The 21,243-nt window shown below is 39.4% G+C and overlaps 2 protein-coding genes across 2 annotated transcripts; one reads left to right on the forward strand and one right to left on the reverse strand.

Moving 5' to 3' along the window:
- Positions 1 to 413: 413 nt before the first annotated feature.
- Positions 414 to 3,008, reverse strand: vbp1 (von Hippel-Lindau binding protein 1). Its single transcript, XM_043244976.1, has 6 exons — positions 2,850 to 3,008; positions 2,439 to 2,563; positions 2,133 to 2,199; positions 1,833 to 1,931; positions 1,308 to 1,446; positions 414 to 647 (listed from the first exon to the last, which is right to left on the reverse strand). Exons 1-6 carry the CDS (start codon positions 2,928 to 2,930, stop codon positions 571 to 573), a joined length of 588 nt encoding a protein of 195 aa, XP_043100911.1. The 5' UTR covers positions 2,931 to 3,008; the 3' UTR covers positions 414 to 570.
- A 1,467-nt stretch (positions 3,009 to 4,475) lies between these two features.
- syt4 (synaptotagmin IV) lies at positions 4,476 to 9,112 on the forward strand. Its single transcript, XM_043244974.1, has 4 exons — positions 4,476 to 4,785; positions 5,454 to 6,316; positions 7,227 to 7,347; positions 8,034 to 9,112. The coding sequence occupies exons 1-4, from the start codon at positions 4,752 to 4,754 to the stop codon at positions 8,342 to 8,344; spliced, it is 1,329 nt and encodes a 442-aa protein (XP_043100909.1). The 5' UTR covers positions 4,476 to 4,751; the 3' UTR covers positions 8,345 to 9,112.
- Positions 9,113 to 21,243: the final 12,131 nt, after the last annotated feature.

The following is a 21,243-nucleotide window of genomic DNA, read 5'->3' on the forward strand; positions in this document are numbered from 1 at the left end:
TAGTTCTTTGTTCAGTTCAGTGTTTAATGGCTACGAATGTGACAAGCGAGCACAGATGAAGGACAAGAGATGAAAAAACAGACATCAGAGTAGGAAGAGTGAAAAAAGGGAAGAGGAGAAGGAGGGAGGTTGATAAATGGAACAGAATGACCCCTGATATTCTGCACTCTGCATTTGAACGAAGATCTTACCAATATTTGGCAAGAAAAATTCCACAGAAAGAAATTTGAGGGCTATAGGAGTTTAAACAGTTTTGCTTTAACAGAACTAAAATTTCAGATTTTTACCAAAAAACAAATCAGAAGAAAATGAGCACAGAGGAAGACAAATGTGTAGACCCTGTGAAGAGAGGCCTCCTCTTAAACAGGCAATAAATCATAAAAAAAAAAAAAAAACAAACAAAACTACCATTATTACTTTTGTTTGAAGTTTTTTCACCTTTTTACTTGAAAAAATACTTTAAAAAGTAATAAATCAATAGATAACAGTTGGTGTTGGTGCAAACAAATACATGGGGTGAATGTTCTGATGGGGAAGTATTTTGGGTGGGACCAAACTAGGCCTCCTCTTCTAGGACCGCTCAGCAGATTTGAGGAGGTTGTCTTTGCTCCTTCTCTTGACATCCCAATTGTAAACACGTGCCATATCTGGGAGAGTAGAGGTTAAGGGGGAATCTGAAAAAGTTGGCAAGCATTTCCTTACACTGCCAATTAAAAAAATATATATATTACACTTAACACAGGTCTCTTAAGAAAAAAACCTTTCCCTTATGTATTCTCACAGGTGTCGAGAACAGCTGGCACTTATCGCCTGCATCTATTTTTAACCATGGAGTTCTTCCTTGATAGAAATCTACAGATGTCAAACAATTTTTCAAAACTTTAAATTAATTTCAAATCAATGCTTTTCGATTCATTTAAAAAACAAAAACTTTAAATTAACATGGTTTCATTAAAAATAAGAACAGAACTTATTAACATTGATAATAATTAGAAATATTTTTGGAGCACCAAAGAGTCCTGTTCACTCTGCAAATCATTGCAGAATATTGTTACAGAAAGTTTTGCTTTGCCATCATATAAACAAATGATATTTTAAAACAGAAATGTTATTTTATATTGTTAAATGTGTCAAAATTACTGTTATAATGCTATATTTTCACCAAAAGTATATAGAGACTTCCTTTAAAAAACTCTTATTAAATGTAAAAAATTTAGGTAAAGAACTTCTCAAATGCAATAAGCATATCATTATGGAAAAGAGCAAATACAAACCCGATCTCTATATTTGCCATTGTTTAAGGATACTGACTTCAGTGGTTGTGAACTGGTCTCTAAGGAAGTCGAGGTCCTCTTCCAGAGAGTCCAGATTCCGGGAAGCTGTAGCCAAGTTTTTCTCAAGCAGCGCCTGGGCCTCATCAATATCATATTCCAACATGACGTTAGCCTGGTACACAATATTAACAAAATACAAATGAGCACTTAACAGACAGGCAGCTATACTATCCCAATTCAACCCTCTTACACCATGACTGAGCTGCACAAGAGCTTAAAAAGGAAAAGCTGTAAGCAGATACATCAACACTTTGAATATTGAAAAACCGTAATGTTGAAGTCATTTTATTTGCATAATTTGATGTGTTGCTAACTGACCAACTCAGGTGAAGGAAAAAAAAAAAAAAAAAGCAGTCTGATTTATAATCAGACTGAATTTGTAAATGATGTTTCTGGAGATGTAACTTGTGGTTAGGATATTAAATATTACCAATGGTTTATTTCATGTTAACTACTATTAAAATGACATTAGTACATACAGAAGAAGTCAGCACTTACCCCAAGCCACAAACACACTTTGTCTGTGGGTGGGACAGAGGCTTTGCAATAGACGTTATCAGCCAACAGAAAATGTGTCTCCATGGGGTCTGTAGTGTCCTGTGATTGAACATGCATCAAACAATAAATAGATTAGGCAAAGTGTGAGAGGTAATGAAAAAAAGACAAACACTTTAATAGCAAAATAGCAATTTAATAGCAAAATTGTTATCTTTTTTTTTTTTTTTTTTTGAAAAGTTGGTCTTCGATTTCCAGCCACTTAAATATATAGAGAAATATAGAGTATTGTGATAGACTTACCTTCTTTTTCTGCATGTGCCGTAGGATTTCTAACGTCTGTTTGATTTGTGGGATCTGGCTTTTCAACCTAAAAAAATTTAATTAGCGCCATTTACCTCATGTTTTTAACGCAGCAATCACATTTTATTCATTCCTTATAACAAAAGAACAACAATAGTCAACAACGAATAAATTCTCTTCAGTTCAGTGCAATAAAAACTGGTAGCCAATGAAGCATAGTTTGTATAAGAAAGAGCATCCTTTAGAACAATACAGAATCTGATCATTGCCAAATACTCTACTGCGTAGAACAGATTATAACCAAACCTGAGTTTCTTCTGAGCCAGATTGAGCTCCATATATTTATATTTCTGATACTGTTCATCCAGCTTCCTCAGCACGGCGTCTGCTGTGTCATTGCCCGGCTGCTTCATGAATGCATCCACATCTTCCTACAGAACCACGGTTACAGTTCACATCTCATTAACAACATCTCACGTGCTTCCTTAATGAATTACACCATATGAAGTACTTTAACACCGATTAACCGTGAGTTATCTGTCACTGAAAGCACACTGCACCTTCAAGACATGAGCAAGCCAAGCCTGCAAGCCTTATAAGGAAAAGAGCAGGGCGCTTTCTACTTAAGAAAGCCGTTAAACACCAACACACCGCTTTCACGGGAAACTATCGACAGCACGGCCGTGAAAATTAACGTTATATCATATTCCAACTGACCACAAATATTGCTTCGGGGATTCCGAGATGTTTTTTCTTATTTGCAGCTCCTGCATTGCCACTCTCTATGGTCGTCGCCATTTTGGAGAGACTCACGGCTCTTCCTCTTCACGCACGCGCCCGCTGCTCTTACGCACGAGCGCAGCCTGCATAATAAAAGTATCGGCATCTGTCTCTAAAGTTGAGACACTGCTGTGCTTTCAGGCCTCGCTGAAGTTTTCATCTGGTCACAGCCTCGTTAAATGTGTTCGAAAATGTTCTTTAAGTTCAAATTCGGCACAAAATGTTATATTTTGTAGGCTTCGCCACTTAACAAAGCAACCAGCAGATGTCAGCGTCGCCCAAATGAAGCGACAGAAAGAGCACGAGGCGCTGGCCGTGACGCGTGCTGCTGGTGGCAAGCCAGAAGTGTGATCTCATGCATTTAGGGTGACATGACAAAATAGATAAATACAATGGCCATTTATCGTAAATTCGATTTTTAAATGATACTGAGACAGCTCTCCGTTCTGCATACTAAAATGTGTCTTATGTTATTGCCACGTTAAGTGAAGGCAGTAATGGAGTGAATGTGAGAGTTTGGATGTGAAGGACCTCAGTACTTTTTTTGTGAAAATTAACATTGTATGATCATGCATGTAAAACATCTACAAAAAATAAGTAAAATATGCTTTAAAAGCGTTATAAGGCATATTTTTATAAGCTGCATGCTGATGATGATTTGTGGCTGTTGCTGAAGTCAGTTTCCAGTTAGAAACAAGGGTATGTGCAAGATGGAGTTTATCTAGCATTATTTAAACCAGAGGTTTTCAACCTATTTGAGCCCAACGTCACACATTGTCTATTCAGAGCCCCCTCATACAAGTTTGTATATTTTATTTAATAGGTTTTCCGTAATGATGAACAAGCTTTTTATGAACAGGAACTATCAATTAACTAATGTGGGGGCTCAACCAAAGAACCACTGAATAACCAAAAATTGTGTGTGTGTCTATATGAAGAAAAAAATGATGAAGAAATCTCTGATCGTGAAACCATAAAACATATTTTTATTAATAAGCATGGACATTTAATAGATGTTAAATAAGGACGGGTGCGATGTTACCAGTGACAAACTTATTAAAGAATTAAATAAGTGCCTAAAAAGACATCAGGTAATACACATAGCAGCCAAAAGAACACAAAACAAACACTTCCGCTGTTAATTTATATACAGTATGTCCAACCAGTTTGCATCATATTAGTGATATTAATTAAGGCGGACGTCTTTATTACTTCGAGCAAATGTCCCTTCCAGGAAACATAAAAAAGAAATTAGTTCATTTTTTCCTCATTGCAAACAGTGTGATTGGCCTGTGCTTTGTGAATTAGTGTGCACTTCAGCAAATCAAATTAGTTGTCATCAGCTCCAGTTAAAACAACCACAACAAAGAGCATTTCACCTGGACCTCTTCAGATACGTTTGAAAGCACACATACACCATAAACCCTGGGCAACCTCAATGATTAAGAGGCCTGTGTTTGGTATCAGTGCGCAGGGCAGTGATTTCAGGCATTGTGTTCGTCAGAACTGCGTCAGAAGCGATGCACTCACTGGAGGGGAGGGAGGGGACTGAAGAGGCGTCGCTTGTTAGGCAGACTCATAGCGCAGCGAGTATCAGCACTGGGCGGGTGCGAGGAAACCTCTGGGAAAGGGGGAAAGCTAGCTTATTCTGTTTATTTCGGAGCGACAATAAACAGACGTTAATTTTTAATCTACTACGAGCGTTAAATTATTCAGCCCCGTGTCTCGAGTCTCTGCCCGGAGCGAAAGGCGAGCGAGTATAACGTGCGCGAAGAATCGTGAGCGGCAGAGAAAGCTGGAAGCATCTTTTCAGGACCTCGGACAGAGCGCGCGCGTACAATGGCACCAGTGACGACAGAAGAAGCGCATCTCGGTGAGTACATTTTTATTTGGTCGGTTTCGCAGAGCGTGTGGTAGTCGTGCGCGGTTGAACTGTTTTTGGGAACATGGGAACTAACAGTAACGCGACATTTCCCCGACGCGCGAGCACAGACATAAATAGGCGCGTGCTCTATTAGTAGCCTATGACATCACTGGCGTATGAAGACGCTTGAAACGCGTTGAGATGTTTGTCAGAAGCTTTCGGTGATAACGTATTAGTCACAGAAAAGTACGTGATTGTTTTTTTTTTCTTCTTCTGAGGTTAAGACAAAAGCTCGACGGAGCATCTTAGTTAGTTCACTGGAGTGGCGCTGCACCCAGCACGAAAACGGAAATTTCCAGATTCACAGACACTACTGCACTACCACATGGCTGTAGCTTGTCAGGATTTCGTTTTTAAATCGGGATGAACGGTTCTTTGTTAATGTAAATAGTAATCTCTGCCTTAATTTAAGAGACAGAGAGAGAAAAAGTGGCAGTGTTTTCCTTTAAAATGTTTTAACTGTTAACATCTACACATGTCATTGTTTGCGTTGCCTCTGATGCAAAACAGTTCATATAATCTCTTTTCTTTCCTGATTGAAGGTGTATTAATATTTCGTGGCAATTCATTAAATAAATTATTGGTATTTTTTCCTCAATTTCCTGTTTTGTACATAGCGGAGGTTCCTGTGAGCGTGGCAGTGGTGAGTGTGTTTGGCCTGGTCTTCAGCGTCTCCATCTTTGCATGGATTTGCTGTCAGCGCAAAGCCAACAAGGCTAGTAACAAGACCCCACCCTATAAGTTTGTCCACATGCTGAAGGGAGTTGACATCTACCCTGAGAGCCTGAATGGAAAGAAGAAGTTTGGAGGAGAAAAGACACCAGAAGCTCATGGAAAACAGACCCTCAGTCCCAGCGGTGGACGGCCAGAGCTCCATTTGGACCTGGAGAAACGAGATCTTAACGGAAACTTCACTTCCAAGCCACCAACCCTCCAACTCAAGGTGCGTAGCTCCCCAGACCTAGACATCCCATCTCTGCAAGCTGGCTTTGGGTCAGGTGGTAACCAGGAGGCTGGTACACCAGAAAGCATTCTGTCCAGTCAGACACCGACGCCGGCTGTGGAGAAATCTCAGGACAAAGAGGGTGGCCTGGGGACACTCTACTTTTCGGTTGAGTACAACTTTGAGAAGAAGGCTTTCATGGTTCACATCAAGGAGGCACACGGATTGTCTCCCACAGATGAACAGTCGTTGACCTCTGACCCCTACATCAAGCTGACCTTGCTGCCCGAGAAGAAGCACAAGGTGAAGACACGTGTTTTGAGGAAGACTCTGGACCCAGCCTTCGACGAGACCTTCAGCTTCTATGGAATCCCATATGCACGGGTTTCCCAGCTGGCTTTGCACTTCATGGTACTGAGTTTTGACCGCTTTTCACGTGATGAAGTGATCGGAGAGACCCTCGTTCCTCTGGCTGACATCGACCTGTCCGAGGGACGCGTTCTCATGACCCGAGACATTATTAAAAGGAATGTCAGGGTAAGAATACCTCTAGCTACATTTATTTTGATGGATTTTTCACATATATGCATAAATGTGCATGCATTTAAATTTAAGAACTGTTTGTAATAGCAATTATATATATAGACAGTCATAGACAGTCAGTAGTTGGTTTTGCTTACCGTAGACAGTCAATGACACACCCAAGTCTGAAAGGAGAAACAATTAATGGTGTCTGTTTGTCCATTGGGTCAATAAATAATCGTTGCCATCCATCTTAATGCCCACAGGTTGTAAATTTTTAATTGACCCACTAATGGACCACACATGACTCAGTGTTTCTGCCTTTAAATACTGACTGCATATATTTAGGCTGATAATAAGTGAACTAACCGGTTAACAAAGAGTCTACACCACATATAAGGCACTCTTGAATGTATAAAAAGCAAGACTGAAAGGCCACATGCCTTATTAATATAATAGTGAACCGGGCAGAAGTCATAATCTTTGACAAAGTCTTGTTTTGGCAATACAGTTTCACCGTTGTGTGCATTAGAATTCATTCCATTTGAGCTGAAAGGAAAGCTATTATCTTTCATTGGTGACAGTGGTTGCATATAGTTAAACACACATAATTATGCCTCATCGGTTGAGAGACATTCTAAGTCATCGCTGTGGCAGCAGCAGAACCCTGCTGATGTGTTGCCTAGGCAACATGCTGCCGTGTTCACACATAATTGGAGTCATACATTGGTGTTGTGCCAAGGGGATGATTCACAGTCAGTTGCTTGTAACATTAACGCACTTAGAAGTTATCTTCTCAGACCTGCCTAGGGTTAGTTGGACCAATGGGAAATCATGAAAAAAGAAGGTGTTTTGGGCTTTGTGAGGCTGACTGTGTCCAAATATCGCAAGAACACATAAATAAATTCTTTATCTTTGCCTGCAGAGGAGTGCTGGTCGAGGAGAGCTACTTCTGTCCCTGTGTTATCAGTCAACCACTAGTACTCTGACTGTGGTGGTGTTGAAAGCCCGCCACTTGCCCAAGACCGACTCCAATGGACCCTCAGGTGAGGTTAAAGCACGTAGATCAGAGAGGAAGCTGCCATTACCTATATATATATATATATATAAACAATAGGTATTGAAGAAAACAAAAAATGAATTTACATTTTGATTCTGTTGTTTTTTTTTTTCAAAAATCATATTATATTAAGGCATATTAATATATCAGTAATAATATTTATATAATTTATATAGCATCACTAAGGTAGTGTTACAGGTTTTTTTATTAATATTGAAACTTTTTATATTTATATTTTTTAACCTTTTTATTTATTTTTTTGCTTTTGTCTTTTTTATTTTAGTTTTTATTAGTTTAGATTTAGCTAATGTAACTAGCTAATTTTAATACATCAAGTAAAACGAAATGTAAAACTAAATTTTGCCTTGCCATCTAGATGAAAAAGAACATCATTTAGCATCACTGAAATATTTTAGCTTTTTGTTTTTATTTTTTCCATTTATTATTTTAATACATCAAGCTAAACTTAACGAATACAGAAAATTTGCCTTGCCAGCTAGAATAAATTTTAACTACATTTAATTCATTCCAAATGACATGATGTTTTTTATGGTTTTATTCAAACTGTATTGCCTGTGATCTCCCATTGCGCAATGTATAATTTCTGTGCATTGACTGACGTATTGATTTCTGTCTCACTCTGTTTATTTCTCTTCCTGACGTGTTTTTTAGACCCTTACGTGAAGGTGAACTTGTTCCAGGGGAAGAAGCGAGTGTGTAAGAAAAAGACGCACGTGAAAAAATGCGCCCCCAACCCCGTCTTCAACGAGCTCTTTGTTTTCGACCTGCCCTCTGAAGACGGCCTGCGAGACACCAGTGTGGAGCTCCTACTGCTGGACTCCGACAGAACGTCCCGCCAGCCTGTCATTGGCCGGCTCCTCCTGGGCACCTCCTCCCCCGGCACCCCTGGCGAGCACTGGCGTGAGATCTGCGACCACCCGCGCCGACAGATCGCTAAGTGGCACGCGCTGTCCGAAGACTAGCTCTAGTTGGTTGCATTGTCGACAGATGCCCAGGAACTGTCATTGGAAATTCATGGTTGAGTGGGCAGGATTTGAACTGTAATGTCCTCTGTCAATCAACTGATCTCAGTCATATCATTGGGGTGGGGCTTCTTCTAAAGGGGGAGGCGGCAGCTGAACCCAGCCAATTAATGATTCCAAAGACTGTCTCAGATGCCCGATGCTTTTTCTTCATGCTTCATTCGAAACCTGATCGATCACCACTTTGTGCAGTACCGAATGTCATGTTGCTATTGCTGTTCTTCTCTACTCACTGTTAGTAATACTCCATTACGCGATACAATTAAAGAAAATCCTGGTAATGTGATGATGATGTAAATTAAATGAATGATCTGTTTATTTTTTAAGAGATGCTTTTATCTTTTGTTTATTCAGATGTTGAAATTAATTTATTCTCTTCCTTTTATACTTGATTTCTCGACTTTGGTTGGTTTTTGTGTTTTCTGCCTGACATTTTTGTAAGTTAACATGGTGTGTGGAAGCAGCCTAAATTAGGCACAAACTAGCGGAGACTGATGTGTTACCGCAGGACGACTGCACGAACTGAACAGGACCGCATGCAGTGCGTGTGTGAATGTGAGCGTGTGTGTGCGTATATAAATGTGTATGTGTGTGTTAGTTCAGTTCCAGTGGAGTGTGAGACAAAATGTTGTTCTCCTCACTGTGAGCACAATGGTGGAAATGATGTATATGTGTATTACTATAAAACATCCAGTTCTGAGAAAGAAATACAGTGTGTCTCCTATGTCATTTAGTTCATCTGAATTTATTCCATTTGGTGGAGCAGGAAGTCTGAGTCAGTAGCTTCACGTCACTCTCAAATCAATACTAGTGATTAGCATTGGAGAGAAAGAGGTCCATAAAATTTCCTCAGGAAACTATCTGTCATGTTTTATTGCTAATTTTTATTTAGCATGAATGCATAAAATTGATCAAAAGAAGCAGTGGACACATTTATAAGGTTACCCAACATTTCTATTTCAAATAAATGCAGTTCTTTTGAACTTTCTAAACATCAAAGAATCCTGTAAAACTGTTTATATTGATATTAAAAAGCACAACCATTGATAATAAGATGAAATGTTTCCTGCACCAAATCAGCATATCAGAAGGATTTTAGAGTTGTGTCACAGTAATAAATTAGTCATATATAATAAATTATATATATATATATATATAAACGTTTACTTTAAATTCAAATGCAGTGTTATCAGGAAGAACTCTATCCTCAGAAAACCTGTGGGTGGGTTGCCAAGGCTTGGAATATTACGAAGGGCCAGAATGTTCTGTTTCTCTTCGATTGGTGGCAAAATGAGCTAAAGCTCTATTCCTAGCCATCAACGTCAGTCCACTGAGCACAACACTGTGTCACTGCTCCAGGTTTGTAAAAGCATGTGTTAGTACCAACGTGAGCACCCACACTTACCATAAATACTTAACTACCTCATACGTGTTTCACAACCCTTCTGAGAGAGTGACAAAAATGCTAAGTCAGTCAATAAAAAATAACCAGCTGTGTTTATCAAATTCAGGTAAATTTATCTACAAGATGCATTTAATGTATTGAAGATTGATCATTTAAAAAAAAAAAATTATCCAGGTTACGCACTACACAGAGGTTTGTATGCATGTGCCAGTTCAAGAAAATATCATGCTGAGGCTAGACGAGAAATGTCAAAAGTGAGAACAGGCAGAGAGAGGGAAATCATAAAGTGACAGAAATTGTGAAAAGTGTGTGCGCGTGTGTGCCCTGCATGCAGATGTATAAGATGACTGAGGTTCTGACGTCAGTTAATATGATGCATCATCTGGCTTCGCTCCAGTTATACATCATAGGTTAGCATAAAGAATACTGGGCAATGGTCAAACACACACACACACACACACACACTGATCCATCAGACAGATCTGCCTTCACACCTGTCTGCACAAAAAAATATATCATGTCAAAAGAAATCTCTGACTCTATCATCAGTTTCTGCACACCTGAAAAACTGATTCTCTTGCTGCATACATAGCTGTTATTTAAGGCAGAACCTAGATCTAAATAAAAACCTGGAGATTGTCTGAATTGCTCTAAGTAGGCAGAAACTCACAGCCGATTCCAGTAGAGTATGGAATTTACACATTTTGCTACGTCATTAATGCAATGCATTAAGCATAAGAGTACACATGCACAAGTATGATAAATGCAGGTTTTTGTGCAACATGCAATTAATTAAAGGGACCGAAGACAGAAAGAGTAGACTGGATTGTAACTTACCTCTGAATATTTATCAATGAAGCAAAATTTTTCTTCATTATTATAATTTTCAATTATTTTAAATAATCAAAGTATAAAGTGTAATAAATTGCTACAACTAATTTTTAATGCACGTTAACTGTTCAGAAGTAATGTTGATATCCAACTAGAGATATACTGAATTAGACTTGATTGTACAAAGTGAAACTAAATTGCATTTAAACTTCAGGTAATCTATAAAAAGCTCACTTAGGAAACAAGCTAGAGCAGAGGTGAAATGCACCACCAAATTCCTCCTCCTGCACGTACTTACAAATGATCCCATAGAAGAACCTTTTTATAGTCTAAATGGTTACGTGGAGAACCTTTCTTGCTTTACAAAAGAACCATAGATGAACCCTTGACTGAATGGCTCTTTGTGGAACCAAAAATGGTTCTTCTATACTACGGCATCATTGTGAAGACCCTTTAAAGCACCTTTATTTTTAACAGTGTAGTTATATATTTAACAATATATCTTTAAAACGACATAATAAAGCGAATAACAGGACACCGATTTGTAACGACATGACTGTGAATAAGTATTGATGCAATATTCACAACAAAGCTAGTATCTGAAAAGACCAGCCACGTCCACATTAGAGAGCACCTCCTGCAGTCAGACACACATCCCCACCCTGTCCAGTCCAGCCCTGCGGGAGCTGCTGCATCAAGCTGTGAATCAGCTCAGACTGGTGTGCGTGTGCGTGTGTGTGTGTTTGCACACTGGGATCTTTTATAGTTCTCAGATGTAATGGAAATGCATTTTAAATGCGGCAGTATATCATGAAATGACAAGTGAAGGATTGCTGCCTTGCTGAAACAGAGCGAGTGAACGAGGCAAGGGTGTTATTGTCTAAGCTGCTACATCTTTGGCAATACAAAACACTGTCATTTGTCTTAACAATAAAGCTTAAATCAAACTGGGAAGTGCGGATCTAAAAAGTGAGAGAGAACATGAAAGAAATAGATGAAAGGAAACAAAGTGCAAGTAGTACAGGATGGTTTTCTGACTGCTGAACAGTTGGAACTGAAGTGGTCTTAAACCCATGTGGAAATGAAAGAGAAGGAGCGAGATAAAGGCAAAGAAAAAACCAAAATTACAAAAATGCACTGTTAACATTCATTGCACTCCACTGTATATATCTTTGTAAATGTATGTACATATCCACTGTACATACTCTTGTAAAATTGTCTATACATATCCTGTATATCCTGCTCTTTCTTATGTACATAACGATCTGTAAATTGTTTACACATAATCACTGTAAATTCCCCCTTCCCATCTGTAATTTAACTTGTACATATCACATATTTATCTTTGTAATTTATATTTATATTTGTACCTATATCCTGCACTTGCTGCTTATTGCACTCCTGGTTAGACCTAAACTGCATTTCGTTACCTTGTACTTGTACATGTGTAATGACAATAAAGTTGAATCTAATCTAATCTAATCTAATCTAAAGGGAAGGGATTAGAAAGAGATAAAGAATATGAGAAAACACTGAGTCTGTGCATTTGATGGAGGATGGCGATTAAATATTGGGGTGATATGAGATATACAAAAGAGATGAGGCATGTGAGGTCGGCTTTATGACTTCTTGGTATTCAGAGCAGCCAATGACTGTCTCGGCAAGGAAATAAATTATTAAATGGGTGAAAATAAGATTAAACCACAGAAAAGAACTACTATGATTATGGGCTTAAGGCCACACACACACACACACAAATACATACATACATATATACATACACACACACCAGTGTATTGAATAAAACTCACTGATGACACACATGTGCGTGTTGGTTGTGTTGCGTCTATGCGCAAAATCTACAAGTTTTGGATGTTCTATTTTTGTCTCGACAGGCTTGATACCCAAACACCTCCACACACAACACAAAGACACTCATTCACAGGCGAGTCTCCCCAGAGACTGTCATCACAAGCTCAGGAAATTCATTTGAGTAGGACCTAAAATGCAAGGCCCTGCGTCATCCATTCAGATTTATTATTACCTAAAATGAAAAACTGCTTTCAGATCAGAAGAAATGAGTGTGAGAGATCACCTGGTCTGAACCAGAGAGCAGAGAGAGACATTAGAGCTGGGGGTTGGTTTAGTGAGAGTTGCAGAGGTTTATTTGTATCAGCTTTATTATATAGAGCTGGATTAGTAAATGATGTAATCTGGATTACGTAATCAGATTCCATTATTTATAATCAAATTACGTTGTATGTTTTACACAATCACAAATTATTTACACAATAGTAAATGACTATTCTTTCCCCCAAAAAATCTCGCTATTAACAACATATTGGCATGCATATTATTTATTATACATTGGCTGTTTATTAGTACTTATAAAGCACATATTACTGCATGACTATATTCTGCATATTCTAACCCTATACCAAAAAATACCTAATTATTAATAAGCAGCAAATTAAGAGTTTATTGAGGCTGAAGTCACAGTTAATGGTTTGTTAATGACAAGAATTGGACCTTAAAATAAAGTGTGATCAAATTTTCTTTAATAGCCTTATATTTTCCGGGATTGTTTTTTTAGGAAGCTGAAGTGTTTTTAAAATTGTTGAAATGGGTTGGCTGAAAAATGACACAGTCAGAATGACAAATTAGATAAATGGAAAAACGTAAATGAAAACTGAGGGAAACTGACTTGCCATTTTTTGGCCTGAATGCCCTTAATTAAAGGTGAATGTGTCCAGATGACGGGCCACTGGACAAGCATTATGCTGACTCATAACGCTGAAACTACATGACCTTCAACGGCAATGACAATTAAACAACCACAGAACCTTTTAAAGGGCTCTCATTCTTCTCTCCCAACACACACACCCAAAGAAATATAAAAATAACACCTTTAATTAGCGAACTCTTACAAGAGTGGATATAAATTCTGACTGCTACTGAAAGGACCTGATGAACCCTTCAAGGAGGATATCCAAACTAGTTCAAACAATAATATATTTTATAATTTAACTTATTAGTCACAACCCTGGACTGTTTTGTTTGTATTTTCACTCACAATGTGTCATCTATGTCATCTATGTGTGTGTGTGTGTGTGTGTGTGTGTGTGTGTGTTTTTGAGTGTGTGTAAGTGAGAGACAATGAAAACTAAGTTGTGTGTATCCCTGTGTATTGTTTTCCATTTTTGTCCATTTTAATTTTACTTTTTGCCATAAAAAATTCTGCAGTCCTCATTCTCCTGCTGGAGTTCTGTTGAGGACTGTGTGTTCCTCGCAAACTACATGCACTACCCGGACAGCTGCCTATATACTTTTGACCGCTAGGGACTGAACACCAGCTGTCTGTGGATGGTCCTCGGAAAAGCCTTGCCAACTACATAGAATGGGTTTTGGCATTGGCCTATTCACCGCTGACCGTAGACATCGCAGACAATGACACCACTCAGGACCCAGAGCCCAGTCCACCATCTCCCCACTGCATGGTGCTAAAGCCAGAGCCTTGCAATGACGGAGAGCCAGAGCCCAATGCAACCGGCTAACCATTGCCATTCAGCACGACAGTGCTGAGGATCACCTCGGAGCAGGAGCCACTGATGACAGACAAGGTGCTAGGGCTGGTAACAGAGCTCATCACGGTGGAGAGAGCTACAAACAGCGAGAACACAGAGTGCAGCTCCACCCATTGCACCATGGCTAAAGGTGCATCTCGGGCTGCAAGAGAAGGATCTGATAGATTGATCCTGCCCCTTCTCTCTCTCTTTCTTCTCTGCTGGTCCCATCCTACCGATACTCCAGTGCCTGCTCCAGTGCCAACTCCTCAAGAACACCCTCAAGTGATTAAGGGCCCAGAGGAGATTAAAAAATCTAAAAATCCTGTCTCCGGTCGCTGGCACCATCTGCTCCGAATTGGCCCTCCGGATCCTTGGCCTCAACCTGGGCCCATTGGCTCTCCACCTTTTGGCTTCTCTTCCACCTGCTCCGCCACCGTCGGTCGGCCTCCTGGAGTTGGCAGCCATTCCTCCTTCATGACTCCTACCTCTGTCGGATCCACCATAGACAGTAATCATGCCTCCTGCTTCAAGTCCCTCCTGCCTTCATTCTGGCTCCTCCTTCCTGTCTGTTGTCCTCCTCCCAGTCATCCAGCCTCCTTCTGAACCTTCTCCATATTTTCCTCTCCTGCCCTTTCCTGGGAGGCAAACTGTCATTAATTTATTGAAGTAATTAAGTTCCGTTCTGTTCAGTGTTGGTTAGTTCGGTCACGTTGATGCAACATGGCTGGTTGTGTGTGTGTGTGTGTGTGCTACCCTGCCTGTCGGATTACCTCTCTGTGGATTATTAAAGACTGTTTATTGTGAACTTCCATCTTCGTGCGTTCCTTCCTGCACCATACCATATTATTGTATATTTTGTATATTGTAATATTATCACATATAAGATTTGTTCCTTGAGGACTATGTAGGTGATTTCAGATTTTACTATCCTTGTGGGGACATTTAATCCTCAAAATGTTACAAAAACCTGACCAAACACCGCTTGCACACAGACACACACATGCTGTTATGTCTCAGTGGGAGAAGTATGAATTATGCTGACCCAGTTTTCAGAGACGAACGCATCCCACAATGATCAAACACTTCAGCACATATCAGCACAAATGGAATCTAAACCACACCATAAGCTCTGTATGTGTGTCAGATGCAATGTGAAAGGAATCTATAGTCTGCAGAGAAGTAGAGAGGAATTACAAAGCTTTTTCTTGGGAGTCTCTGTGAAAACAAAGCACAGCCATTGCACTTGAGTAAGAGAGAGTGTGTTTGTGTGTATGAGAGTAGGAATTACTAAACTGGCTCAGAAAAGACGCCATTCCACTGCACTGTCAAGGCTAAACTCCTTTGGTTGTTATGGAGATAGAGAGGGTGAATGAACGAAGGAGGGTGGATGGATGGAGGGAGGGAGTGAGAAAAAGAGGGAGCAGTCGTGACTGGGAGAAGTATGCCTGGCGGGCCAAAATCAAACTGGCAGGAGTGTGACATGACAAATTGTTGCTGCGCCCACAAAACGCTGGGAGACATGATGGATGGCACACCAGCACACAAACAGCTCAGGACACACACACATAAAATGTTAAATAAGTCTTGCGATAATGATAGTGTGTGATTTAAATACCAGGCAGATGCAGAGGAAAGCACAGATAGAGACACAGAGAAAGAGAGAGGGCAAATCAACAAGACTCACCCAGGGATTATTTGCTTCTTCTCCATTCACATAAACACTCTAAACCCCAGGCTGCACGATCTGCCATGTGTTTTGTAACTGATCTGAGAGTTGGGACTATAGAGAATGAATCCAATCCTGGATTTGGTTCCTTGACAGTTATATCACTGATTATTTTAGTACATTTAAGAAACAACATTGCTAAACAAATGAAAATGTTTTAACATTCTTTTTTTATCATTTGATTTTGGTTGGGAATTGATTTACTAAACCAGATGAGTCAGTTTTTCCTGTAGTCAAGCTATAAATCTTAAAGGAATAGTTCACCCAAAAATTAAACTCACTCTCATGTTGTCACACTTTGCTGTTGCTTAGGAACGAGAAAACATTGAATAACCTGCAACGGTTTTTAATATAATCCAATGGGATACAGTGCAAACTCAGGAACAGGAAGACGTGGGGATCACAACACAGGGCAAGGAGAACACAAGTCTAACATTACTACCTCCTCCCAGAAGGTGTGTCCTTGCACCTCACACATCCAACAGAGAGGGGTGGGTTGGAGCTACAGAGGAGGACAGACACACAGAAGGGGACCAACAACACAGTCCACCAGTGGTGATGAAGAAAGGGATGAGCCAGGGGAGAAACAGAAGGGGCCTAGAGCAGGAGGAGTCCAGCTGGACCCAGGCCACAGCCATGATGATGGCCCATGGAGGAGCCGACGGAGAGAGGAGCCATGGAGATAGAGGAGGAGCCTGAGACAAAGACAGAGAGCAAGCAAGCAAGGGGGATACTGAGGATCCAGGGGCCCAGGGTGGATCACAGCACTCTGATGACTGAGACAGAAGCGGAGATCCAGAGTCCAATGAGAAGCGATGAGGCACAACCAGAGGAGTGGAGCCTCGAGGAGCAGGATGGTCGATCCTGGCAGAGCCAGAGGGACAAGGGAACCCGGTGGAGCTGGAGGATCGACAGGAGACGGTGGAGGCGAAGGAGTTAGGAGCCAAGGAGGAGCCTCAGGGTCAAGGAGTTGAAGGACATTCCGACCACAGAGAATGGCAGTCCCTTGTGGCTTACCCCAAACTGATGAAGGGCTGAGAGCTCTTGCTAAAAAAATATATATGCCATCATAAAAATTCAAATGTTTTTCATTAAAATATCATTATGCCCCATTAGCTTTTCTTTTTTTTTGTAGTGTGTTTTGGGTATTTTTCCACCAATAGAATCCCTCACATAGTAGACACTATTACAGTTTACATTAAAACCAATTAAATTTCCAATGTAACTGAGGGGCCATTTACAGAACATCATTTCCATTAAATAATACACAACAAAGGCTTTTTGGGGACTGAAAACGCATATATTAGAAAATAACTTTCAAAGTGCACGTTTTTGAAAATGGCACCATTATAGTTTACATGAAAACAGTGACATTGTGCGTGGGCGTAGTACATGTTATATATATATGGGCCTATCTATGGGCCACGAGATGTAAGCTGTCCACCATTTTGTAGAGGTCTTGTTACACATTTAAACAAATGAAAACTATGAATCTCTTTCACTAAAAACACTGTTAAGAGAGCGCCTCAGAGTGCGAAGGTTTTGAGTGTTATAGCATTTATAGCCTAATACTTTATTCTGCCCAAGAACTGCCTGCTAAACAGAAAAATGTTTTCATGTGTTTTAAATGTTTTATATTTAGGGACATTGTGATGATTCCATGATTCCACTACACCAGCCTGTGCTCTCTGATTCCCTGAAGCTCCACAGCAGTCAACAAATTCAATTTAAACTTGTCAGTTTTGTGTGCAATATGCATCAAATGACCAGTGAATCTATTGCCGTCAGCCCAGGGATGTGTCGTCTAAGTAAAAACTAAGAGAAGCTGTCTTCATTTCCTTGTGAAGAAAAATAGATAAAGAAGAAGATGAAGAGAGATTGGGGGAGGACAGGAAAGTTCAGCAGGGTTTAAACTGTTTTCTCAGTTTTCTCTTGTGGTAAAAGGACTCTTGAACAATTTATGCCCTCTCACACCATCTCACTCTCTTTCTATCCATATCCATATCTCATTTCCGCTCTCTACTCCTAAACCCATCTATTCCCTGTGGTCATCTGAAGACTTGCTATGAACAGCCATTAGTCAGCTCAGTAGCTGTGGCATACATTCTTTAAACTACACTCTCTCTCTCATACACACACACACACACACACACACACACACACACACACACACACACATTCAGGCTATCTTTCTCTCTTTGCAAACATTAGTCTCTCTCTGCTGCTGAAAACTGAACCAGATCATATATCCTCTATCGATCAGCCTCAGATCTAATCGGCCAGCCCAACCTCTATCCTTTATCTCCTCCTTGTACTTTATGGAACCTAATTTGTGCTTGGTGGTTCTAGCAGGACTGACCTTTAAAAGGACACAAAGACTGGTTGTGGAGCTAAATAGCCATTCAAATGAATCACAAAACTGGTCTACAATCAGACTCCCATATTAAAACTTTAGGGTAAAATTCAATATAGTACATAAAAAAAAAAGACAACAATTAAACTTGTGTTGTTGAATATCAAACTGCAAGTACATCATAGAAAAATTTAATACTAGATTTTATAGGATATATGTATAACCTATAGCGTAGGATTATATAAGTCGAGTACAGGTACATGTGACAAGCACATTGATTCCTGGAAAAAATAATAAAAAGGGTCTCAGAGAAGCACACAATGTGAAAGAACATTTGCTTAGCCATTTCCATGAAACAGAAGCAGACTTTTTCAGCTCTCAATGTCATTCGTCTGGATTTGTCAGTGTAACCTTTGAGGCTTGCTGCTTATTCAGTCAATGACATTGAGGAATAGTGTGTGCATGTGTGTGTGTGTGTGTGTGTGTGCATGTATATGCTAAAAATCAGCAGTCCAGTAAAACAAAGCAACTGCTTAGTGTTTTAACTCACCACAACACCACCTACATTTCTCTACACACAAGCACACAGAAAGGAATGCACAATACATCTTACATATGTCATATATATATATATATATATATATATATATATATATATATATATATATATATATATATATATATATATATATATATATATGACATAAAGAGATGTATAATATATCAGTGTGCTTCTCTTCATAATGAAATCTAAAGCACACAAAGCTAAAGCAAATCACTGCATGAATCAAGTTTGGAAATCCAATTCTTTGCGAGTTAACTCTCAGAGATTCTTAGGGTAGGTTTAGGGTTACAATAAGTTGCCATATGCTTGCAAAGTTCTTATAGTCAGTATGTTGTATGTTGTGGGCCCATCAAAATAAAGTTTTGGAAAATATTAACCAAACAGTCTACTAATACACGAATGACTGCTAGTTGACATGCAGTTCCAAAGTTACTTACTATTAGTAGAATGTCTAAAAGTGGACTACCAAAATAAATCTTAAAGTTACATTTCTTTGTTATATTTTATTTGTATACATGCTTGTGAAATGTATTCTTAAAATATTGTGATATTAAAGTAAATTAATTAGAAGCAATGCAATTAATAGAATAGACCACCCAAAGATTAATATTCTGTAATCATTTACTCACTCTCATGTTGTTGCAAATCCGAATAACTTCTTTTTCTTCTGCAGAGCACAAATGAAAGTCAAGGGGGTCTAAAATAACTATAAACAGCGTTGATTTCTATTGAATGGCATAAAAACAATATACAGAATATATATATTTTGTGTTTAACAGAAGAATGTGAGTAATACATGTTTGAGGCTAATGAATTGGATGAACTCAAAAAATACCACATACAGCTTCACCAGAGGCCTTCCATGGCAGCTTTACCCAGATCGGAGCTCTGTGGGTGGGGTGAATTGGAGCACAGATCACGAGGCCACAGCTCTACACAGCCAGATAATTGCGTTCTGACTTCAGCACATGCAGGGCTAACGATCTACAACTGGCCAGACAGTTGGTGCATACTTAATTAGAGCCTCTGTGTGTGTGTGTGTGTGTGTGTGTGTGTGTGTGTGTGTGTGTGTGTGTGTGTGTGTGTGTGTGTGTGTGTGTGTGTGACATTATAAATGAGCGAACATCGACCAGTTCTGTCCACGCAAGGAGAATGTCACTCAGATCGCAAGATCACAATGCCTCATGTGGCACTCACAAAGACCTCACACACACACACCCGAACATAGACATAAAATCTGTTATAAATATTAAGCCATTAGCATGTGCAAAGTGCACACTAAAGTCAAAACAAGTTCACATTTACTGCTTTGTTTTCTCTAGCAGTTTCTACTCAACGTACCATGCTCTGATTTCTCTCTGCCTCCCACAATCAATCTCTTCATCAGTCAGAACCTCAGAGACTTTGAGTCAGGGTGACTATCAATCAATGGAAGGGTGTGTTTGCTTCGGCTGCCTCAACCCACACACATATACAGATGCACTTAATGAAAAAAAAGATGATTGGAAAAAAATGAGTTTAAAATGTGAACAGTTAAGAAAGATAAACTCTGCACATACCAACACATCTGCTTCTTTTATGTGACATATAGAGAAATGAAAGCTTACACAGGCCTGTTGTTTTCATGCAAAGTAGTTTGTTTTCTTTTGGTCGTTCAGACAGACTGTCTATCTATCTATCTATCTATCTATCTATCTATCTATCTATCTATCTATCTATCTATCTATCTATCTATCTATCTATCTATCTATCTATCTATCTGCCTGTCTGTCTGTCTGTCTGTCTGTCTGTCTGTCTCTGCCTCCTTCTAGAGCTAAACAGAAACAAGTTTACATCATTTGTTGACAGACTCACTTAGACTACAAACTGCTTACTCACTGACCCCCTTGTAAGTTGAAAAGTAAACCTCTTTTGTTCCAGCAACACTCTCTTATTATGTAACCGCTGTGCCAAAGACACTGAACTGTGGGCCCCTCTTTCAGCATTGACTACTGATTACATAATGAAACTGCAGGTGCAGTCTGAGTTCACAAGTTGGCACAGAATACAAAAACATGAATGAAGTTTCGTTCCTGTTGTTTTACTTTTTCATGTCTATTCATTTTTAAATAGGGGCTGGGTTGTGTATTACATCATTAGTTTTTAAATCTTAAAACATGGGACTTTCCAGGAGACTGATTTGAAATAAAGTGAAAAATGAAAATAAATGAAGGCAGAAACACCAATATGCTGTTTTGTGCTGCGGTTGCTTGCAATACAGACCAAATCTTATAACTAATGTACAAAACACAAGAGTAACAGAAACATGGATGATTCTGAGAAATACAGAAGATGCTACAACTGAACTTTGATCGTCTCTGCCTAGTCAGGGAAAATGTGTTACAATACATGAG

This window comes from Puntigrus tetrazona, chromosome 7 (genome assembly GCF_018831695.1).
Source record: "Puntigrus tetrazona isolate hp1 chromosome 7, ASM1883169v1, whole genome shotgun sequence".
In the NCBI taxonomy this organism is placed as follows: domain Eukaryota; kingdom Metazoa; phylum Chordata; class Actinopteri; order Cypriniformes; family Cyprinidae; genus Puntigrus; species Puntigrus tetrazona.